Source organism: Myotis daubentonii, chromosome 2 (genome assembly GCF_963259705.1).
Source record: "Myotis daubentonii chromosome 2, mMyoDau2.1, whole genome shotgun sequence".
Classification (NCBI taxonomy): Eukaryota; Metazoa; Chordata; class Mammalia; order Chiroptera; family Vespertilionidae; genus Myotis; species Myotis daubentonii.
In genome coordinates this window covers 184,591,481-184,616,173 of record NC_081841.1, presented here as the reverse complement: position 1 = coordinate 184,616,173, position 24,693 = coordinate 184,591,481, and the positions used below count along the sequence as shown (strand labels likewise).

General features: G+C 39.8%; 1 protein-coding gene across 5 annotated transcripts in view; it reads right to left on the bottom strand.

Moving 5' to 3' along the window:
- Nucleotides 1–2,448: 2,448 nt before the first annotated feature.
- The window catches only part of ERCC5 (ERCC excision repair 5, endonuclease), a 32,198-nt gene continuing 9,953 nt past the window's right edge, over nt 2,449–24,693 (bottom strand). For 4 of the 5 annotated variants that reach the window (XM_059685069.1, XM_059685070.1, XM_059685072.1 and 1 more), the window contains 9 exons: nt 23,032–23,239; nt 20,585–21,679; nt 17,205–17,452; nt 16,783–16,902; nt 14,377–14,590; nt 12,366–12,510; nt 8,029–8,229; nt 5,615–5,699; nt 2,449–3,367 (listed from right to left, as the gene is read on the bottom strand). In XM_059685069.1, the coding sequence (XP_059541052.1) occupies nt 2,792–3,367; nt 5,615–5,699; nt 8,029–8,229; nt 12,366–12,510; nt 14,377–14,590; nt 16,783–16,902; nt 17,205–17,452; nt 20,585–21,679; nt 23,032–23,239 (2,892 nt within the window). In that variant the 3' untranslated portion in view covers nt 2,449–2,791. The remainder of the gene's footprint in view (nt 3,368–5,614; nt 5,700–8,028; nt 8,230–12,365; nt 12,511–14,376; nt 14,591–16,782; nt 16,903–17,204; nt 17,453–20,584; nt 21,680–23,031; nt 23,240–24,693) is intronic. The other variant, XM_059685071.1, reaches the window with a different exon arrangement.

The following is a 24,693-nucleotide window of genomic DNA, read 5'->3' as shown; positions in this document are numbered from 1 at the left end:
ATAACCAATGGATATAAGACACTGGGGGATAGGGGAGGCTAGGGGACTGTCTAGGGCGGGGGGATAAAATGGATACATATGTAATACCCTTTGTAATACTTTAAGCAATAAAAAAAAAAAGAAAAAAAAAAGAAATATAATGCTCAATGCAGAGAAAGCTAATGAAAATATTGAGCTGAAAGATAATTTTGAAAAAAACTGTATACAATGGTAATCATCCTAAATAAGTTATAAGTATACCAACTTGCTTTGAATAATGATAAATCTGCTTTGCTGATGTTTGTTTTAAATAGGCTATTTTATAAGTAAAACAGCACCTTGAATTTCAAATTAGATTTTAGTTCAGGCTACGTTTTCATACTAGGTGGGTGAATTTGGTAAAACTGGTTAACATCTCTACAAGGTTCTTCCGCTCGGCTGGCATGGCTCAGTGGTTGAGCATCGACCTAGGAACCAGGAGGTCACATGTCCAGGTTGTGGGCTCAATCCCCAGTGGGGGGTAGGGGTGGGGGTGCAGGAGGCAGCCAATCAATGATTCTCTCTCATCATTGATGTTCCTAGTTCTCTCTTCCTTCTCCCTTCCTCTCTGAAATCAAAACATATTAAAAAATAAATAGGTGCTCCCCTTATAAAAGGATATACCTTGGTCACAATTTTTGAGGAAAAAAGGATATATCAAACTGTCCTAGAAATACTATACCTATGGCATAAGCTACTAATAGTCCTGAATATCGCTTTTCCCCCCTCTTCTTGGGTACATGAGATTTTTGAGTATTTCTAGTAGATTCTGACTATGATGCTCAATTCCGGTCAACAGAATGGAAGTGAAAGTGATTTTTCTAGTCACCTTTAACATAAGACATTCTGCTTGCCCTGGACTTTGGTTCTTTCTTCTTCTATCAGGTAGAAATGCAGATGTAGTGTGACCCAGTTGACCACTCAAGTAAGCCTAGGTAATGGCTGAACCTGAGACCTCATGGTACACAACTTCATAACCAGCTCAGATGGGCCAGACCACTGAGTAGGAGGTAAATAACGTTCCAGCTTGTTCAGGCCATTGTGTATGAACATCTCTGTTACAGCAGCTTAGCCTTCATGCCAGCTATCACAGGCCAAAACAAATGTAAATTAATCAAAGGCAACAAAATTAACTTCTTTAGCAGGATGATTATTATGCTACCTACAAACACACATGAGGAAAACTCCCCATTATAAGTAATTTTGAGAAATGAGAAAAACATAGTCAATTTGCCCCTCACTCCCAAAACTGTTCTGCTTCAAATACCTCCACAGAAAAGAAGCATTAAGACAAGTTTATTTGTATGGAAGTTATTTTTGACTTTAGAAGAAGGCTGCTAGAGAAGACTGACAGAAGCAGAAGACATATTTCAAATTAGAAAGGGATAAATAGTAAGCAAAGAAAAACAGCAGCTGTAGTCCAAGTATTTGGGGAGTTGGGCTGAAAAGTAAATATAAGTGAGAGTCTACAAAAAGCATCCAGGGGTCAAAGATTGTTAAAAGGTATTTATTTGTATTTAGCTTCCATTATTGAAGATTTTCAACTATTTAAAGACTTAGGGAAGGAAATAAAGATGGAAATACCAAAATGCCAGAAAAGGCACAGTAATCACAAACTTACCTTGGCTGGGCCACTTGGTTAACAATAATCAACCTCTAGAAGCCACTCATAAAGTTAACCCACCCACACCTGTTCAACTACAGCTCTGAACCCCAACCCCTGCCCCGGCCACCTTCTTCAGCTTAGAACAACTGAAAAACTTTAAAAGGAGAACATCACAGTACAGAGGTTACCATAAAGGTAATGCTCACAGGTGGAATCATCCACCCCATTAACATCTCCTAATCACAGCAGATATACTCTTCAAGTATGCTGCAGCAGTGAGGTTCTGTCTTGCTATCCTTTTAAGTGGACCCTGAGGGAAATGGGAAGCAGTGGGTGATAAGACTGTGTAGTTCAGTGGTTCTCAACCTTCTGGCCCTTTAAATACAGTTCCTCATGTTGTGACCCAACCATAAAATTACTTTCGTTGCTACTTCATAACTGTAATGTTGCTACTGTTATGAATCGTAATGTAAATACCTGATATGCAGGATGGTCTTAGGTGACCCCTGTGAAAGGGTCGTTCAACCGCCAAAGGGGTCGCGACCCACAAGTTGAGAATCGCTGGTGTAGTTGAATATAACTGCCACTGCTGTGAAATGAGAAATAAGGATATTTTTCTCCTCATCTAGGTTGGAAAGTCAGAGGGATGTGTATTAAGAGTGAATATTGATCAATATAAGTCCTTTTTCCTTTTTTCTAATGTTGTTAGAAAGCATCAGGCATTGTACGATAACAAAAATATGAACAAAGCCTGCAAGTACAAGGAAATATTCAACAAAGTTAAAAAAAAAACACTAGAAAAATGTAACACATTGAAAAATAAATACGTGCCAAGTTAATTTTTATTTTTTTAATTTATTGTTTATTTTTAGAGGTAGTGGAAGGGAAAGAGACTGAAAGAAACAATGCTGTCATCACATCAATTGGTTGCCTCCCACACGCACCCCCACCTGGGGCCAGGGATTGAGCCTGCAACCAAGGTATATGCCCCTGACTGAAGTTGAACCCGGTACTCTTCAATCCCCGGGTGGATGCTCTATCCATTGAGCCAAACCATCTAGGGCAAGCATCCATATTTTTAAAATACAAAGACTATGCAGATACATTTACTTTTATTATTCCCTCACAATGAATGTTAAGTTGTATACAATTACAGAGAATACACGTTTAAACTAGGTTTTTCTTTCTCCTTCTTGTGCTTCCCAGTTTCCTCTTTTTCTTCCCAAACACAGATCTGGCGGTCACCAGGACTGGTTTTGTTTTCTCTCCATCATCTTCACTAGAGCTGCTTGTAGTGGCACCTTCGTCCCTTACAGGATCAGGTCTCACTGTGTTCTGCAAATCTGAAGAGCTGATGTTTGCCTCTCCAGCTGCTTTTCCCTGCTGCACGTTCATTAAAGATAAACTCTCTGCATCCTCATTTGAGGATGCATCAGATGATTGCGAGATATAGTCTTCCCCCAAAAACCCACCACATTTACTCTCTCGTTTAGCATCCGAAAGCCTTGTTCTTTTCAGACTTGGCGACTCTTTCCATTTATTTGCTATGCTTCTCTTCTGGGTCTTACCTTTTACCTTATCAGGGAACTCAAATTCTTTCTCCATGGCAACAGAAACTGCTTCTTCTCTTTCTTTTCTCAGCATACACGTCACAGCTCTGTTAAGTCTCTGGCTCTTAATAGCCTTAGCATCTTGTTTCTCTTGTTGAGCTACTCTAAAGAAAGAATCAATTCGGAGCTGGGTCTAAAAAATAAAATATAAAAATAAATCAGACAAATAAGTAAAGTTTCTAATGCATATCTGAGAGTTCCACCTTGATCACTAGCATTAAATGACCCGTCAGAGAATTTAATTCATTATCTCTCAAAAGCCAGTTTTCTCCCAAATGAATCACTAATAGTAAATTTTACTTTCTAGATCATACTTAATGCAGTATGTGCATTACCTCTATCAACTAATTCCTCTGTCCACATATCAAATAAGAAATCCCCTCCTAACTCTTACCATTTGCAACGTCATGGATGGAACTGGAGAGCATTATGCTAAGTGAAATAAGCCAGTCAATAAAGGAAAAATACCACATGATCTCACTCATTCATGGACAATAGAGACCATTATAAACTTTTGAACAATAATAGATACAGAGGCAGAGCTGCCTCAAACAGATTGTCAAACTGCAGCGGGAAGGCCGGGGAAGGTTGGGGGGCAGGAGGTAGGGGGGTAAGAGATCAACTAAAGGACTTGTATGCATGCATATAAGCATAACCAATGGACATAAGACACGGGGTGATATGGGAGGCTAGGGGACTGTCTAGGGCGAGGGGATAAAATGGATACATATGTAATACCCTTTGTAATACTTTAAGCAATAAAAAAATAATAATAATAAAAAAAAAAAAAAAAGAAATCCCCTCCTAGGCACTCAAAGGAAGTTAAATATTTTACAATAGCCAAATAGATCTTCTTCTTATGCAGGAACAAAATTTCATGGGACCTAAATTCTGCTATCTCCTCCTTTTAAAAATATTATTATCACACAAAACTTTTAGGAGGCAAATTCACAGTATTATATATTAAAAGGCATAAAAATATTTATGCCTTTTGATCAGCACGATCAAAATGTCAACGTGATCAGAATGTCACTTTTAGGAAGACATTCTTTAAAAATAGTTACATTTGGGAAAGTTATGCCTAATGTGTGCATCACATCATTCTAAAAACCTGACAATTAAAGGTCCACTAAGTGAACTGAACCAATAAAGTTAAATCTCTGATAAAATGTAATCTGGTCATTTAAAATTATAAAAATTGTGCAAGACATAAAAAAAAGTACATTAATAGGAGGGGGGTTAGATATATGTATCTTAAATATATGTAGGAAAAAGGAAATGTAAAAAAACTAAATGTTAACATCTCTATTAGAAAATGTATATAACAAATAATTTTAATTCTTTACTTTTTAAATTTGGAGCTATAAACTTATATTAACTTCTATAATGAAAAGAGAAAAACATTACAAGAAAAGTTATCTTAAATTAGGAGTAGTAATCAGTCACTAAGCCAACTAGCCTTTTTGTCTGCTGGTGAACAACGAAGCTGTACAGAAAATAATCAAACAATAGGAATTGGTTTTTGGAAATGCTGTCTAAGTTTTATGGGTTTGTGTTTTTTTTTGTTTTTTTTTTCAAAATTAACTGATCCTAATGAAAAAGGATTTAAACATATATCTTACAGGATATGGCTCATTTCTACCTGCATGGTTTATTTGTATGTATGTTTTGTGGGTTTTCTCTGGGGTGGGAGAAGGTTTCTGTCTGGGTATGAACATACTCATGTATAAACAAGATGCAGTTACCTACATAGGGCAACTGACCATACAAAGGCCTCTTTTCTCCTCAAAAATATTTCCTGCTGATATATAATAATGACTGAACTTCTACCTTTCATGATTCCTCCATAGAATTAAAGAGCGTTAAGACATTAATGGTCAGAATTGCTTTGGACTGGCCCTAACAGGTTTGGCTCAGAGAATAGAGCGTCGGCCTGTGGACCAAAAGGTCCCACGTTCGATTCCAGTCAAGAGCATGTACCTTGGTTGCAGGCACATCCCAAGTAGGAGGTGTGCTGGAGGCAGCTGATCAATGTTTCTAACTCTCTATCCCTCTCCCTTCTTCTCTGTAAAAATTCAATAAAATATATTTTTTTAAAAGAATTGCTTTGGACTGGACACTTACTAGACCTGTTAAAAATAAAAATAGCTCTAAAAGTATAAAGTATTTTATTATAAACACCTCAGTATACAATTAAAGTCAGAATTAATCGAAAGCACAAAGTCCAGCCCTAATGGTGACACTAGAAAATGAAGACAAAGTCCAATTTTTCTTTTGTTTTCCTCTGTTCTCATTTAATCATTTAAAAAATGTATGTTATAGCCCTAAAATAAAAAAATACTCTTTATCCTGAACTTGGGAAAAGAGCCACAATGATTACCTGTTGGGCGCTCAGTTGTTTTAATACCGGAAACAAAGACTCATCTGTCTTTGTCCTGTTCCAGCCAAAATACCGCTGACAAAATATGCAGGCAGTTAAGACTTATACACATTTCTAAAGACACTTAAATAAGTAATATATAAAAAGGTCCAAAAACCCATCCTTGATTCCACTTTCCATATCTCCAAAGATTTTCACATAAATAAGATTAAAAGTAGAAAAAGGAGTAACAAACCAAATTACTCCATAATCATTTGGCACTATGTTCTTTCAATCTCCTCTAAGATAAAACATACCAATTCTCATTTTAGGACATCAAACACTCGTGACTATGAAAACAGGTGAACATAGAATAAAAACAAGTTGCCGCCCAGCCAGTGTGGCTAAATGGTTGAACATCAACCAGGAGGTCATGGTTCGATTCTGTCAGGGCACATGCCCGGATTGTGGGCTCAATCCCCAGTAAGGGGCATGTAGGAGGCAGCCGATCAATGATTCTCTCTCATCATTGATAGTTCTATTTCTCTCTCTCCCTCTCCCTTTCTCTCTGAAATCAATCTACACTAATAAAAGAGAAAAATGGTAATTGGCGTACGGCGATACCCTTTTCATTGGCTAATCAGGGCTATATGCAAATTAACTGCCAACTAAGATTGGCAGTTAACTGCCAACAAGATGGCGGTTAATTTGCATATGTAGGCACAATGCAGGGAGGCGAAAGGGAAAGCAGGAAGAAGCCCCCTGCCACTGACAGTGATCGGAAACCCAGGGGGGAGCTAAGAGCTGGGGGGCAGGGCAAAGGCGGCCCTGGGGCTGCCTTTGCCCTGCCCCCCAGCCATGATTGGAGAATCAGGCGCCTTTGCCGCCCTGGCCAGTGATAGCAGGAAGTAGGGGTGGAGCCAGCGATGGGAGCTGGGCACGGTCGAAGCTGGCTGTCCCGGGAGCCAGGGGTCCCTTGCCTGGGCCTAAAGCGAAGCCCACAATCGCGGGGCCGCTGCAGCTGCGGGTCCCCGCTGCCCGGGCCGGACACCTAGGCCAGAGGCGTTAGGCCTGGGCAGGGGCAGAGCCTGCAACCGCGGGGAGCTGGGGGTCCCCTGCCCAGGCCTGACACCTCTGCCGGAGGCCTCAGGCCTGGTCAAGGGGCCGATCCAGTGATTGGTGATTGGTGGGTGATGAGGGTCAACTCCTCTGGCCGAGGCATCAGGCCTGGGCGGGGGCCAGAGCCAGTGATCGGGGGGAGATGGGGGTCCCCTGTCCAAGCCTGACACCTCTGGTGGAGGTGTCAGGCCTGGGCAAGGGGCAGAGCCAGCAATCAGAGGGGTCTGGGGGTCCCCTGCTCAGGCCTGACGCCTGGGCCAGAGGCATCAGGCCTGGGCTGGGGGCAGAACCAGTGATGGGGGGAAATGAGGGTCCCCTGCCCAGGCCTGACTCCTCTGGCCCAGGCGTCAGGCTAGGCAAGGGGCTGATCATGCGATTGGAAGGTGATGGGGGTCAACGCCTGAGGGCTCCCAGTATGTGAGAGGGGACAGGCTGGGCTGAGGGACACTCCCCCCCACACACACACACACACACCCAGTGCACGAATTTCGTGCACCGGGCCCCTAGTAAAAATATATTTAAAAAAACAAAAACAAGTTGTAGATATACGTATTTCTTTGAAAGAAAAAAATTGTAGTTAGATTAATTCTATTGCAAACTTTAAAACATCTAATCAAATGATTATCCAAAATGCAGAAAGGAACATCAGTAATAAAAATTAAAAAAACTAAATCTCTTTCTATTCTTTCAGCATACTTAAGTACGTTGTTAAATCTGTGAATTCTATCACTACTTATTTCAAATAAAATCCTCTTTAACACTAATGATATTTTCACAATAGCTAAAATGTGGAAGCTACCCAAGTGTCCAAATGTGGTATATCCATACAATAGAATTAAAAGAAAGGAGATTCTGGTACATGCTACAACATGGGTAAATCTTGAGGACATTGTGCTTAGTGAAATAAGCCAGTCACAAAAGACAAATCCTGTATGTTCCACCTATATGCAGTACTTGAAATAGTCAAAATCACAGACAGAATGTAGAATGGTAATGGTTAAGGACAGGCCTGAGGGAGTGGGGAATTACTGTTTAATGGGTATAGAGTTTCAGTTGTAAAAGATGAAAAGAGTTGAGATGGATGACTCTGATGGTTGTACAACAATGTGAATGTTTTAATACCACTGAACTATACACCTAAAATGGGTAAGAATATAAAAATTTTATATGCATTTTACCATGAAAAAAAAGAAAGGATCTAAAAGGAGTGTCTTAGAAAAATGAAATATTTAGAAATCCAAGTTCATGTTCCATAAGTTTTAAACCAAAGCACAAATTTGGCTCAATGTTCCTTTATGTTTTAAGTAAAAGGATATTCTCTAATTTTCTCAAGATCAGGTTTCCCCCACAGAAATGATCCCTTGGAGTCATCCACCACAGGTTTGAGGTAAGCATCTGCAACAGCTGGGTTAGGAAAGCCAGGTGTGAGTTGCAACTTCCGTAACTTTTTTTTCACTTTGGTGTCATAAGGGTTAGGTCTTATCTTCTTATTTTTTTGAGCTTCATGCCACCATTCTCTGTAAGGCAAAGGAACAAGTCTTTATAAAACAGTAAGACATTATAGTAGATGCACTAGAGATGCAGAGCTCAACTTAAAGTTAGAAAACAAAAACTCAATTCTGAACTTCAAAACAAATCCTATGACCTACAGAATACAAGTGTTATTATTTTTAGTGCTATTGACCACAATATATGATGGCAAACACTGATTAAAGATTACTCTGTTTGGCACTGTGTTAACTGTTCTACACGCCCAGCTATCACATAAGCACAGACCTATTATTGTCCTCAACTCACAGACAAGGAAAGTGAACTCAAAGAGAAGTCACTTACTCAAGATTTCACAGCTGGGGTTGATACAATCAGACTCTGATAATCTCCCTCCAGAGCCCAAACTCATAAAACAGTCAACTTTTTTGGGTCTCAGGTAAAATGGAAGTAATATACCTACCTGTATTTTTTACCTTGCATTAACTACAATAGACCCAAGAGTATTTCATAAAATGTAAAAAATGCCAAGAACATGTGACATTTTAAAAATGCAGGACATAATTCTACATATATTACATAAAACCAACTTTGAAAAAAAATGTATAAAGTGGAGAATGAGAGAAAAAGTAAACAGAAATATTTAAGCAATATTATTTCACTACATGCTAGGCAATGCTATAAACAAGAATACAGCAGTCCATTTTCTTCTTTATATTTTATTCATTTTTCAATTTTTCCATTTTGAACATCAATTATTATGGCAAGTTAAAGATAGCCATATCTTCTTTGACTCCTCTTCCTTCAAGAGGTGGAATCCACATCCCCTTCCCTTGAGCCAGGTGGGCTCTGTGACTAAAGTAGTCCCAAGCCCTCAGTGACTACTTTCCACATCCTGTCTCTTAGGTAATTGCCTTGGAAGCAGCCAACATGCTCAAAGGAAGGCCCAGCTTGTAAAGAGGTCCAGATAGAGAGGGTCCAAGGCTAACAGCCCAGTTATGCCCGAGCTCCTAGGTGACAGCACTACTGCCACCCATGTATGTGAGTCATCTCAAGTGAATGCTCTAGTCCCCTAACATGGAACAGAGATGACACACACAGACATGGCCTGACCAGTGAGGATTCATGACCAAAACTAATGACAGCTGCTGTTTGAAGGTGGTTTATATGCAGCAACAGATAACCAGAAGAATTTATAGTTTTTTTAAATGGTATAAAAGTTAAAACATAAATATAACCTTCACCAGTCTATACATTCAATAGAACCTAAAAGAAAACACCTACATCTCATGTGCCACTGCTTCACATATGTATTCCTATTAGCAACTCAGATTTATTGGCTCAGCCAGTTTCACTTCACTGATGCAGGAGTGCCATCTAGCGCTAAAAAGGGTAACTACAGATTTTTATTGTGGATCAAAATGCAAAAGGGGAAAAAATGGCAAAAGGAAAAATATCTTTCTTCATCAGTTTTACAATATTGTTTCCAAGAATGCACTGAGAAATAAGATACCTATATATCTCCCTACTCTGTTTGAATTTCGTCTCTGAAACAGTCATCATAATCGTTAGCTAGAAGATTCAGCACAACATGGGGTGAGCCCCTCAAACCAAAAGGATCACCCCTCTTTCAAGCAAGAGAGCCAAGCATTTAACAAAAGATGCAAGATGGCAACTGCCAATCAGCTTAAGTGTGGGGAACACAATAGGGAGTGGTAGCAACGGTGATAAAATTGAAATATTTGTGCCTTGTCCAAGTCAGTGTGGAACAGCTATTCTCCACCCCAGCTGTTTGGGGGCTCATTTGCGATTTGGGGCCAGTATTTTCAGATCTCCTTTTCCTCCTAAATATGTTACAATTTTCGGTGAAATCTCCCCAAACTTAAATGTTGATAGCCAAATCAAAATTAAAGAAGAGCACACAGTATAGGCCAAATCAAGAACACCCGGACTGAATTCAGCCTGCAGGCCCAGAGAAGCACTACTGTAATGGGGGAGTGACTTGCCAGAGTCTGGTTGGGAGAAGGGGAAAGCAGAGAAGAAATCAAAGCAGCATTCTCAGTTCTACTGCTCTTCCACCCTTCCCTTGCTCTTTCCCTCTTCATTCGTCCTAACCCTCCTGACCCATGCACTGCATAGGCTGCCCTTATTTGTCAATGATGAGCTGGAAGACCAAAAGCATAAACTGCTAAAGCTACCTGAAAATGTAGACCATTCAACTGGCAACAAACAAGCAAAAACTGTTGAAAGAAAAGAAAAATGGCACAAACAGGCTAGGCACTAAATCAGAGATGCAAATTGTCAATAAACATGAAAATAAATCACTCTCACTAATAATTAGGACACCAAAATGAAAAGGTGCATTATCATTTTCACTTATCTAAAATACTAATCAGATAAGAACCCAAAGATAAGAACATTCAAATCAGTATTTGTGTATACTTCAAAAAATAACAAATAGGCATTTGAATAAATAAATCATTACACCTCAAAAGACTATTATGGGGTCATTGAAAACAAAGATAGAAATCTATACACTGATGTATGCCTTGTTCTATCACCAAATGAGTAATGGGTAACATAAAAAGTATATGATTCTTGTAAAAAAAAATAACACACTTACGTGAATATATATGTGTTTACTTGTGAGTATACAGTTGATCATTGACTCCCCAAAAACTAAATATAGTCATCACTCAATATACAAGAGGGACTGGTTCCAGGATCCTCCGTGGATATCAAAATCTGTGGATGCCCAAGACCCAGTGCATACAGTTGGTCCTCTGCATCTACCAACTCCCAAACACAGACTGAAAATGCTGTTTTCAATCTATGGTTGGTTGAATGCAAATACAAAGCCTAGAATACTGTATAGTTATTGAAAAAGTCCACATATAAGTAGACCCATGCTGTCAAATCTGTGTTGTTCAAGTGTCAAATGTATATATATTAAATGTATAAGTATACTGTGTAAAGTCTGAAATGACATAAACCAAAATGTTAGCTGTAATCTTTTTAATACATGTTTTATAGTTTTTCTATTATGTATTTATTATTTGTATAAAAAAGTGATTTGTAGTTTTTCAAGTTATTAAAATGCCATGACCTACAAGCTACCTAATAACTTACCTCCAGTATATATTTCCTCAACAATAATAAAATATGAAAAGAGATAAAAAGCATAAAGAAAAATACATTCGTGTGTGTGCTAAAACTGGTGGACAGCAGTCATTAAAACAATTTTGTATTTAAGTTTTAATTCTCATCACTGATTCTTCAGACCAGAACAACCCAGAATTTTTCAAACACAGGAGATACAACTGGAGAGAACTCTAAAAAAAAAAATCATTAAATCATTTGCTGCCAAATAGTATTTCATGACAAAATGATGGTTAGAATATGCCATCACAATCTCATGAATATCCTAAAAGTCACTGAATTGTACACTTTAAAAAAATGAAATTTATAGTATGTGAATTATAGTTCAATTTTTTTAAAGATGTCATCAAGGGATAACCTTATGAAAGAACTACTTTCACAGACATACTCATAACTACTACCATCTCAGAATCTCCAAAATTGAGTGTGCCTCAAGTATAGGACAACTCTAGGTTCTATGTGGAATGTACCTCACCACTAAATACATCACAGTATGCATGCAGTGAGAAAAAGGACAGCAGTGCCTAGTATAAAGTTCCTGGCATTATATTTCCATTCCCCTCTCTGGCCAACCTCTTTCAGAACACTCAACAAACAGCAGTACAAGTATGGTTTGTTTCTCTGTCACCCCCAAGAGCATGGCAACTGCTTGAGGGTATGGTCTGTAATGGTCCATCACTTAGTCATCTTTTCTATCCCAGCCTAGCACAGTGTCTAAATAAATATTTGAATGAATAAAGCAGCAATTTCTGTACACCTAGAAATCCCACAGGACTGGCTTTGTATCCCTGAATTAGGATAAGCCTGGGCAACACTAAAAAACAGGGTCTCTAATTTCATTGGAATTCTAGAATAGGGAAAACACACTTTATCAATTCCAACCAGTAACTCTTATTTTCTTCATGAACAATGATTTATAACCATTCATGGTGTAAATAATAGTTCTGTTTGTTAATCTGGGTATTTATATGAACATCTGGATTAAAGAAATTAAGAAAGAACTTACGAAAACTTTAGGAGAGGTTCCAAGCCATGTCCAGGGAATTCATTGAGAATTTCCATAGCTGTAACACAACCTACAGTTGCTATTCCTTCTGTGTAATCACTTCCAAGCAAATAGGCCAAATTTATTAATTTGTTCCGGTCCAATCCTGTAGAGTAAAAATTATTATATATTTTTATATTTTTAATTTTATTTTATAAACATTACACATAACATTTATAGACATTTTATTATATGAACAACAGCCAAAGATATTTCTTATTTACTATTGGAAAATTGATTATTTTTTAATGGCCATCTATTAAGAATTTTAAAGTTTCATCCATCCTCAGCTTTTAATACCATCTATTAAACACCACCTATACTCTGACCCACAAATTTAGCTATCCAGCCTGGATTTCTCCTGTCACCCAGACACATAGTTAACTATCACCTTAACATCTCCATTTGGGTATGTAATGGGCATCTCAGATATGACAGATCCAAACCTGTATCTTCCTCTCTCTCTTGCTCCAACTGTTCTTTCCCCAGTTTTCATCTCATTCATGGCGAGTCCATTCTACCAACTGCTCAGGATGGGAAGCCATCCTTGACTATTCTCCTTCTCTCAAATTTCATAACCAATCCACTCACAAATCCTTTCTATAGCATGACAGACCATACTTGGTTTTTGATCTCCTCCTTCCTCTCTGATATTAACTCTTGCCATTCTCCTCCTCATTCACTCACACAGGCCTCTCTTTCTTAGTTTGCTCAAGCTGTAACAACAAGTGACCAGACAGAGTGGCTTAACAACAGGAATTTATTCTGAAGGCCTCTCCTTAACTTACAGATAGATGGCTGTCTTCCATAGGTCTTCACATGGTCTTCCCTCTTTCCTCTATATTCCAACCTCCTTTACATATAAGGACACAAGTCAGGTTGGAGTAGGCCCACACTAATGACCTAATTTAATAATTACCTCTTTAAACACTATCTCCAAATACAGCCACATTCTAAGGTGCTGGGGGTTAAGCCTACAACATATGAATTTTGAGGAAACATAATTCAATACATAACAACCTCTTGATTCTACAGAACACACCAACCAAACTTGAGCCTTGTGCCTGAGGGCCTCTGCACATGCTAGTCCCCTTGTCTGACATGCTTATCTCCAAAATATCTAAAATACTAGTTTTTGCTTTCCTTTAGGCCCCAGCCCAAAAGTTACTTATTAGTAAAGCCTTTCCCAACGACAGCTCTACATAAAACAGTACATGCACTTCCTGTGACTCTCTCCTCTCTTTCACTTCTTTATTTTTCTATATGGCACATACCACTAACTGTGCAATATGATTTGCTTTTTATCATGTTTCTATTAGACGGGTTTTTAAAAAAATATATTTTATTGATTTTTTTACAGAGAGGAAGGGAGAGGGATAGAGAGCTAGAAACATTGATCAGCTGCCTCCTGCACACCTCCTACTGGGGATGTGCCCGCAACCAAGGTACATGCCCTTGACCAGAATCGAACCTGGGACCCTTCAATCCGCAGGCCGACGCTCTATCCACTGAGCCAAACCAGTTAGGGCAAGACAGTTTTATTCTTGCTGTTTCCTCATTGCCAAAAACTACTGGCACATACAAATCACTAAATATAAAATATATACTTGTTAGATAAATGGGAGAAAGACTTCCAGAAACACTAATACAGGGCCATGAGGTTCATGAATCCAGCAGGAGAGACTCCCACCTGCCTTCTCTCACTACCACCTTTGGTTCACTCTCAAGATCTCAGGTAACCAAAGTTTAAACAGGTCAGATGATTATAAAACACTGAATCATACTAGGATTTTAATTTCTTAAACCTAATTTAAAAATCCTATTCCTCTAATCAGCAAAAGATCACTTATATGAAAATTGTACAGACCTATCATTTCTATTAATGCATCAAATTAGTTCCTTAGAAAGAAAAAAGTACAATACAAATTCTAAAGGTAAATTTCAGAAAAGTAATCATACTCTGAAGTCTTACCTAACTGATTGTGAAAGTCCACATATTGGTAATATTCTACAAACTTATTTTTATTAAAGAAGTTTTTATACACATGCCGTGCTCCAAACAGCCAAATATCACTATCATCAGTGATTGTTCCGGAAGTTTGATCAGTCAGGTCCAGAATGGCACACTGAGCCTCTGCTTCCATGGGAGCCTCAATGTATGGAATTCCAAACAGGCGAAGAAGTTCCTAAAGAGGTACAGATAAACAATGACACTACTGAAATGCAGTACCTTCCTGACCCAGAAATGGAAGGAGTGCTTACACACTTTATTTAATGCATTCCCTCAGGGAATCTGAATGAGTAAAAATATCAATAGATATTATTAAAAGAGGCCCAAGTTGGAGCCCAGCCGGCGTGGCTCAGTGGTTGAGCATCAACCTATGAACCAGGAGGTCATGGTTCGATTCCCAGTCAGGGCACATACCCAGTTTGCAGGCTCGATCCTCAGTGTGGGGCATGCAGGAACCAATCAATGATTCTCTCTCATCATTGATGTTTCTATCTATCTCTCTCTCCCTTCCTCTCTAAAAGCAAGAAAAAAATCACAAAAATATAAATATATTGCTAAAAGTATTACAAAGGGTATTACATATGTGTCCTTCCCCCCCCCCCCCTTAACAATCCCCTGGTCGCCCCTACCCTCCAGTGTCTTATGTCCATTGGTTATGCTTATATGCATGCATACAAGTCCTTCGGTTGATCTCTTACCCGCATCCCTCCTGCCCCCCAACCCTCCCCGGCCCTCCCGCTGCAGTTTGACAATCTGTTTGAGGCAGCTCTGCCTCTGTATCTATTGTTCAAAAGTTTATAATGGTCTCTATTATCCATGAATGAGTGAGATCATGTGGTATTTTTTCCTTCATTGACTGGCTTATTTCACTTAGCATAATGCTCTCCAGCTCCATCCATGCCATTGCAAATGGTAAGAGTTCCTTCTTTTTTACAGCAGCATAGTATTCCATCGTGTAGATGTACCACAGTTTTCTAGTCCATTCATCTACTGATGGGCATTTAGGCTGTTTCCAGATCTTAGCTATGGTGAATTGTGCTGCTATGAACATAGGGGTGCATATATCCTTTCTGATTGGTGTTTCTGGTTTCTTGGGATATATTCCTAGAAGTGGGATCACAGGGTCAAATGGGAGTTCCATTTTTAGTTTTTTGAGGAAATTCCACACTGTCTTCCATAGTGGCTGCACCAGTCTGCATTCCCACCAGCAGTGCACGAGTGTTCCTTTTTCTCCACATCCTCTCCAGCACTTGTCGTTTGTTGATTTGTTGATGATAGCCAGTCTGACAGGTGTGAGATGGTACCTCATTGTCGTTTTGATTTGCATCTCTTGGATGATTAGTGACTTGGAGCATGTTTTCATATGTCTCTTGGCTTTCTGAATGTCTTCTTTTGAAAGGTGTCTATTTAGGTCCTTTGCCCATTTTTTGATTGGATTGTTTATCTTCTTTTTGTTAAGTTGTATGAGTTCCCTATAAATTTTGGAGATTAGGCCCTTATCAGATATGACATTGGCAAATATGTTTTCCCACGCAGTGGGTTTTCTCGTTGTTTTATTGATGGTTTCTTTTGCTGTGCAGAAGCTTTTTATTTTGATGTAGTCCCATTTGTTCATTTTCTCTTTAGTTTCAAGTGCCCTAGGAGCTGTATCAGTGAAGAAATTGCTTTGGCATATGTCTGAGATTTTGTTGCCTTTGGATTCTTCTAGAATTTTTATGGTTTCCTGTCGTACATTTAAGTCCTTTATCCATTTTGAGTTTATTTTTGTGTATGGTGTAAGTTGGTGATCTAGTTTCATTTTCTTGCATATATCTGTCCAATTTTCCCAACACCATTTATTGAAGAGACTATCTTGGCTCCATTGTATGTTCTTGCCTCCTTTGTCAAATATTAATTGAGCATATTGGTTTGGGCCGATTTCTGGGCTCTCTATTCTATTCCATTGATCTATATGCCTGTTCTTGTGCCAGTACCAGGCAGTTTTGAGAACAGTGGCTTTGTAATACAGCTTGATATCTGGTATTGAGATCCCACCTACTTTGTTCTTTCTCAGGATTGCTGCAGCTATTCGGGGTCTTTTTTTATTCCAGATGAATTTTTGGAGAGTTCGTTCTAGATCTGTGAAGTATGCCATTGGTATTTTAATGGGAAGTGCGTTGAATTTATAGATTGCTTTGGGTAGTATGGACATTTTAATGATGTTGATTCTACCAATCCATGAACACGGTATGCTCTTCCATCTGTTTATGTCTTCCTCTATCTCTTTTTTCAATGTCCTGTAGTTTCTATCTATCTCTCTCTCCCTTCATCTCTAAAAGCAAGAAAAATATTTTTTTTTAAAAAAGAGGGCCAAGTTGGTAAACCTACCTGGCTTTCCAAAAACATCTGTCCTGTAACAGTAGCAGCAATCCGTTCTTGCTGCTGTTTTTGAGCTTTCAAAGAATTCTGTTGTGTTAAAAGGTTGTTCTCCAGAGTTTCCAGCTCCTCCTACAAAATAATTTCATTTGTAGATAATCATATTAATAATCCAATTCAATTCATTTGTTACAAAAACCTGCACTTAATCTGAAATTACAAATAAGTTTTTGGATTTCTGAACAAGTCACTAAATCACAGCGAAAGTGGAGACTTTCCCAGACAATAACCTACATATAAGAGGAACCATCAGCAAGAACAAAAAACTGCATGCAAATAGCTAATAAATATTCATCTAGTAACTCCTTAAAACTCAATAGCTACTTAACATGACTTCCTTAACAATAAGTTAAAGCGTGACATAACATTATTACCAAATTAATATCTTGCCATTCATTGAGCGAATCATCTGCATCATTTTCAGTTTCTTCATGTGGCTCAGTACCCAAGGGCTCACTTTCAGAGTTGTCTCTTAGGAGGCTCTCAGAGTCACCAGTGACTTCTTCTTTCTCAGTTCCTATCAGTTCCTCTTCACCTTGTCCAGAGGAAGGTTTGGAAGCTTCTGCTAACTCAGTTTGAGGTTCATCATCACTAATTACACTCTGTACTTCAATGAAACTTCCTGTATCAAAATAATAAGGTCACTTTATCTACAACTGAAACATTAACATTATCCTGAAATCATCAATGGCTTTCCAAAGTATTCTGAAAAATTGTTTACTCTAAAAAGAAAAGACCTAAATGTAATAGAAAACAGGTGACAGTAGCATATTACTATTAAATAAATTTAATGAGATGCCTATAACTTCAAAATAAGCCTTTTCAGTGAAATAAACTGGCACTATCTTTAATTAGGAACCACGCTTTCAAATATTTGCATATTAACTTTATACAAATATGTTCTTTAAATTAAATATTATTGTTTTAAAATTCAAAAAGAAGAATTACTGGATATATAAACAATCACAGAGGTTGTTAAAGTTTTATGCAATTTCACTATGAACACAGTGAAAGGAGTTTTAGGGATAAAATAGGCAGATTTAGGGAGTTTTAGGAATAAAGAAATCCATTGGGGAGGAAGGCATAGGTGGGACCTTGGAGCTGCCAGAAGGCATACATTCACAGAGAAGAGAAAAAAAGAGGTGCCACAGGATAAGGGGAGAGAGGAAGACATCTATTCACAGAAGATAGGGAAAAGCCACAGGGTATGGGGATAAAGAGGAAACAAACTTTCAGAGGATAGAGAAATGCCCGACATATGGGAGAAAGAGGAAAACAGACTTCACAAGAGATAGAGAATTCTACCACTGAAGAGGGAGAGAAGGAGGGAGACACAATGTGGGTTTGGGCTTTGAAGTGGATATTCTGCAAGAGTGACCAATTTAGAAGGGAGTATGAAGAGACAAAGAACTGCACCTTTATAAACCTTAGCAAAAACGAGCTTGGTGGGTTACCCCCTTGGCACCCCCCCTTCCTATGTGGCAGTCTATACTTGCTTCCAGTAAATTTCCACCCTTTTCATCTACCACCTTTTGTGTGTGGCTTCATTCTTCGAATCCATCCGGACAAGAACCCAGGAAGAAATCACCCTTGAATCCTGCTCTGGAAAACAACCCGACTCAATAGCAAAGAATAAAGCTATGACATAGTGGGGGGAAAATCCTGGGTAAGTACTCAAGAGAAACAGCTCTTTCTTTTCCACTTTCTTTTCCTCCTCTCTGGTCTTTTCTTTAAAAAGTATGGTGATTCCCTTCCATCCCTTCAGGCACAGTGGGCTGGGGTATGAGGGCACAATCAGGATGGAGGGGGCAGGGCTCTCAGGGCCCGAGGCCTGGGGTGAGGAGACAGCCTAAGCCTAGGAGGAGGCCACTGGGATCAGGAAATGGTTATAAAGACAATAAGCAAATAAGTACCCATGTTGAAGATAATGGGAGCAAGGTTCCTCGCTGTTAGGGAAATTTCAAAGAAGGTTAACACTAGAATGAAATCTGGGATGTTGGACTGGAAGTGCCGATATCAGTGTGACTTTATGGATTTTAATATATAGATAGGGATAAATTAGATGTGTGCGTGCACGTGTGTTTGTATAAATATATGTCCTGGCTCTGCTGCTAAGAGGGCCTGAAGCAATGATACTCCAATAACAGATCTTGGTTTCTAAACACCATGCCATTACAAGGAACCAGGGCTCTTTGGCAAAATGGCTGGTTTCAGGAAAGGGGAGGGAAAGTACAAGATAAACCTGGAATATCTTGGCCAGGAAATACAGAAATGCTCAAAATATAATGGGTAATTGTCAAAAGTCACAGGAGCCAACTTGAAGGGACAAACTACTACTGGCCAAAGCTGAGACAATTCAAACAACAAAGTAAAGTATGGTAGTACCATAACTTCTAGATAAAATAGGAGTCCATGAGTTTAGACTGATACCAAAAATAATAAATGGGAGAAGGGAAAGATCTTCCTTATAGTAGGATGCCAACAATATATAAGAAACAGAGTTTAAAACCCCCATTTGGCAACCATGATAGCATAATTTATTCAGGTAAAAATTATCAATGGATGCTAAAAAGAGTGGGTGAAGGTTTATTTAGTAACAGCATATTTATGTAGCCCCCAATACTCCTTTCCATAAAATACTTCCTCATTACAAAGGGGAAATATCAACTTTCAAATAGAGTAACCTGGCAGACACTAGGAAAATAAATTACCAGGTGTGTGTGTAGGGGAGGCGGGGGGAGTTGAGGGAGCTGCACAGTCATTTCTTCTTATTTGCAGCAGTTATGTTCTGTAAACAAAGTCACTGAGAACACTAAATACGTGAATACTGAAACTTTGTACCTCGAGGAAATATATTTATAATTCTAAATCCTAAAAGCAACCCATCTTGGTAAATTCTGTTTTCTTTATTTTACAAAGAAGAAAACTAAGTTCAGGGGTGTTAAAAGACTTGCCTGAGGCCACCCTACTAACTGGTGCCAGAGCTGAGAGTCAAACCTGTCAACTGGCCCTAGAGCCAAGGCTTCTTGATCTACACTGCATTGCTCTCCCATCTCCACCCTCTGGTCTGTGTAGGAGAGCTGAAACAAAAAGGCAGAGTGTCACCTTGCTCAAGCTCAGCTGGGAACAGTGTGGCAACTCACATTTTCAGTTGCTCTATGCATGTCCAACAATGACCACAAACAGTGTGGGGAGTATTGATTCTGGGGTTACAAATGAATTCTGCAAATAGGGAATCTATAAATAATGGGGTCTCTAGGTCATCAACTGAACAGAGTAACTGGACCACAATAAAGGATCACTCAGTTCCCACAAACGTGAAGTACCACCATTCTTATCTCTAAAGGAGAATAGAGAGAGAGACGGAAGATGGCGGCGATATAGGCAGACGCATCCCAGGTCGTGTACCACATGATCTCACTCATTCATGGACAATAGAGACCATTATAAACTTTTGAACAATAATAGATACAGAGGCAGAGCTGCCTCAAACAGATTGTCAAACTGCAGCGGGAAGGCCGGGGAGGGTTGGGGGGCAGGAGGTAGGGGGGTTAAGAGATCAACTAAAGGACTTGCATGCATGCATATAAGTATAACCAATGGATATAAGACACTGGGGGATAGGGGAGGCTAGGGGACTGTCTAGGGCGGGGGGATAAAATGGACACATATGTAATACCCTTTGTAATACTTTAAGCAATAAAAAAAAAAAAAGAAAAATAAATAAATAAAGGAGAATAGAATAAGCACCTACCATCAGATTCACTTTCCTCAGAGTTGATTTCCATTGGTTCCATAGACTTTGGAGCTGAAATTAAATTCTGGCCTGAAGATTCCACTGTCTCACATTCTTGGATGGTTTTCAGGAAATTCTCATGCTCTTTAGCATTTTCTAAGTTACTTATTGCCTCTGATGGGACACTTAGTGTGTTACTTGTTTCTTGTAAACTGACAGGAGTAACTTTAGAAGCAGGATTTTTTTCACATTCATCATTACTTGAAAGAACAGAAGAATCATATTTAACCTCAGATGGACAAAGAACTTGTTGTATCTCAAGCACTTTGGTGTATGTTTCATTCTCTGATACAGACCTTGGATTTATAGGAGGTGCTGATGTCAGTTCTCCTCCACTCGGGAGCCCAAGTGCATTCACGTGTATAACCACTGTGTTTTCTAAAGAAACTGAATCTTTCCTATCATTAACCGTAGGCTCATCACTTGTCTGAAAGGCTTTGTTAACCCTGTGACTAAATGACATTTGTTCTTTTGGAATGTTAGATTCACTGCCTTCACAAAAGACAGTACTTGACAAAAGAGGTGAGTCGGCTACCTCTTTTTCATTATTAGTGCAGGTTACACGCTCTTCTACGAAGTTCACACTGGTTGAATGAGGCACTGTTGTCAACAGCATTCCTTTTCTATCTCTTGTGTGAAGTCCTTCATCAGTTTCCTCATCAGAACTGCTCATAACCAGTTTTTTGGCTTCTGACCCTCCAGTCTGCACACCATTCCCAGCATGCACTTTCACGTCTTCATCATCATCCAGAGCTTTCTGAATAGCCAAGAGAGTCAGTGGTGATACAGAGCCCTCACCTCCAGCAGTAAATGCATTCCTCTTATTGTGCTGCCTTTGATTCTCACTCTCCAGCTCCTCTTCGGAACTGCTCCCCAACAGGGCAGCTTGCATGGCCAGCACAGTTCTTGGAGAAGTGGGGGTGGCATCAGGCTCTTTCTCTGGCTTCAGTTTTTCACGTGGAGATGACTTTATGTCAAAAGACGTGTTGTGCATTTTGCTGGAAGATGGAAAAGACTCTGAATCCATATCTGCAACTTTCTTAGCTTGTATACCTTAAGAAAAAGTAAAACTATGTAGATTTACAGTATAATACTTCTGTAACATGAACAAAGTATACTGATTCTCATATACGGAGTTATACATTTTCATTTAATCAGCAATTAAAAAGTTAACTCATTAGTTAATATTAAAGTGGGTTGGTACAACCTATTAAAATAGGGAATCCATTAATAACTTATACAATTATTATTATACTAGGGGCCCGGTGCACGAAATTCGTGCACTGGGTGTGTGTGTGGGGGGGGGGGAGTGTCCCTCAGCCCAGCCTGCCCCCTCTCACATACTGGGAGCTCTCAGGCGTTGACCCCCATCACCCTCCGATTGCCTGATCGGCCCCTTGCCCAGGCCTGACGCCTCCGCCAGAGGTGTCAGGCTTGGACAGGGGACCCCCATCTCCACCCGATCACTGGCTCTGGCCCCCGCCCAGGCCTGAGGCCTCTGGCCCAGGAATCATGCCTGGGCAGGGGACCCCCAACTCCCTCTGATCGCTTGCTCCACCCCCCGCCCAAGCCTGACGCCTCTGACCCAGGCTTCAGGCCTGGGCAAGGGGACCATCATATCCCCCCAATCCCCGGCTCAGCCCCCCGCCCAGGCCTGATGCCTCAGCCAGAGGAGTTGACCCTCATCACCCTCCGATCACCAATCACCCGATCGGCCCCTTGACCAGGCCTGAGGCCTCCAGCAGAGGTGTCAGGCCTGGGCAGGGGACCCCCAGCTCCCCGCGGTTGCAGGCTCCGCCCCTGCCCAGGCCTAACACCTCTGGCCTAGGCGTCCGGCCCGGGTAGCGGGGACCTGCAGCTGCAGCGGCCCCGCGATCGTGGGCTCTGCTTTAGGCCCAGGCAAGGGGCCCCTAGCTCCCGGGACTGCCAGCTTCGACCGTGCCCAGCTCCCATCGCTGGCTCCACCCCTACTTCCTGCTATCGCTGGCCAGGGAGGCAAAGGCACCTGATTCTCCATTCATGGCTGGGGGGCAGGGCAAAGGCGGCCCCAGGGCCGCCTTTGCCCTGCCCCCCAGCTCTTAGCTCCCCCCTGGGTTTCTGATCACTGTCAGTGGCAGGGGGCTTCTTCCTGCTTTCCCTTTCGCCTCCCTGCATTGTGCCTACATATGCAAATTAACCGCCATCTTGTTGGCAGTTAACTGCCAATCTTAGTTGGCAGTTAATTTCCATATAGCCCTGATTAGCCAATGAAAAGGGTATCGTCGTACGCCAATTACCATTTTTCTCTTTTATTAGATAGGATAAGTAGGTTTCATTAATATTATCCAGGGGTGATAGTTTATAGAGTTCAGAGACACAACACATTTTCGGTTTTAAACTATCAAATAAATGATGGTGCCCAATACCTTTTATCAAGATGTAATGTGAAGTGTCTTCAGAGACCACTCTTCTTGACTCCACCTCTTTCAAAAAGCCCCCTTCATCTTCATATTGCCTTTGGATTTGTCCTGAATGTTGCTGATTCATTTCCTTTTGGACATTTTCTATGTGTTGGTTGAGATAGTTTTTTTTAAGTAAGCCTCTGAGCTGGTATTGTGAAAAGTCATTGGACTCCTAAAGCAAACAAGCAAAATGAATTTATATTAAATACAGATATTACCACATATCCATCTCTTTCCCAAAAGGTTAACAAAGAGCAATTAATTTTTTTCATTGGTGGTATTTTCATATTATAAAAGTAAAATTTGAATACTTAGAACAAAACAATAACATAATCTTTAAAACAAAAGGAATTGAGCAAAACAAAAGAAACCATGGTTACTGTTTATGTTTTAATCACTCATTAAAAATACATGGCTTGAGCATGTGATGCATGCCAGGCACTGTGACATTTTTATTATGGCTTAACAGATGAGACAACTTTCTAGAATGTCAATAAATAGGCAAGTCAAGTGCCCAGCATAGTCTCTGGCCCACAAAAGATAAACAATAAATCATAGCAACCACAGTTATTAATAGTAAACATTTGCAAAGCATTTCCTGTATAAGGCATTCTTCTAAGTACTTTTATATATATTATCCCATTTTATTCTCAACCACCGATGAGACAAATATCATTATGTCCAATCTATCTAAAAGTGAAAAAACTAAGACTTGCCGAACTGGTTTGGCTCAGTGGATAGAGCGTCAGCCTGCGGACTGAGGGGTCCCGGGTTCGATTCCGGTCAAGGGCATGTACCTTGGTTGCGGGCACATCCCCAGTAGGGGGCGTGCAGGAGGCAGCTGATCGAACTCTCTCATCGATGTTTCCAACTCTCTATCCCTCTCCCTTCTTCTCTGTAAAAAATCAATAAAATATATTTTTTTAAAAAAAAGTGAAAAAACTAAGACTTAAATAGGTTAAGTACCCTTCCTAGAAGCACATAGCTAGTAAGTGATAGATCTGGGATCAAAAGCAGATCTTTTGATTAACCCTTATACTATACTAGAGGCCCGGTGCACGAATTGTATTTGCCCACTGTAGAGATGACACGACCCAACCTGGATCACTTACAACTTCCCTTAGCTGTGAGAATTACACATCCAATGAGCTGTTGCACTGTACTACCCTAGTCTACAGATCCCAGAGGCTGTGTGGTGGCAAAGAAAAGCAAGTGGAGCAAGTCATTAGTGACTGTCTCTTTCTCCCTTTCCCATTGTTGTTTACATAATCCAAATTCTATTTCCACAAAGATCCTTTCACACTCAAGAAACAAAATGCTTGATTGGTAGACTGAACCTGGATTTTTCCCCTGAAATAAAAATAAATTTACTTCTGTGCTTTCCATACCACTTCTGTATACCTTAGCTATTTCCTGTGTTCACATTCTTCATGGAAAAAAAGAAAGGAGTGAGGGAAAAGAAGTCTCTCCTGCCTTTTTCATATTTTATTATCAATTTAAAAAATAGTCAAAAGTCTGCAGAAAAAAGAATACCAAATCCATTCATTAGGAATAATAGTGCTACAAAAATTTACATTCTGACCTACAGTGAATTAAAGGAGAACAATGTTAGAAATAATAGGTGGT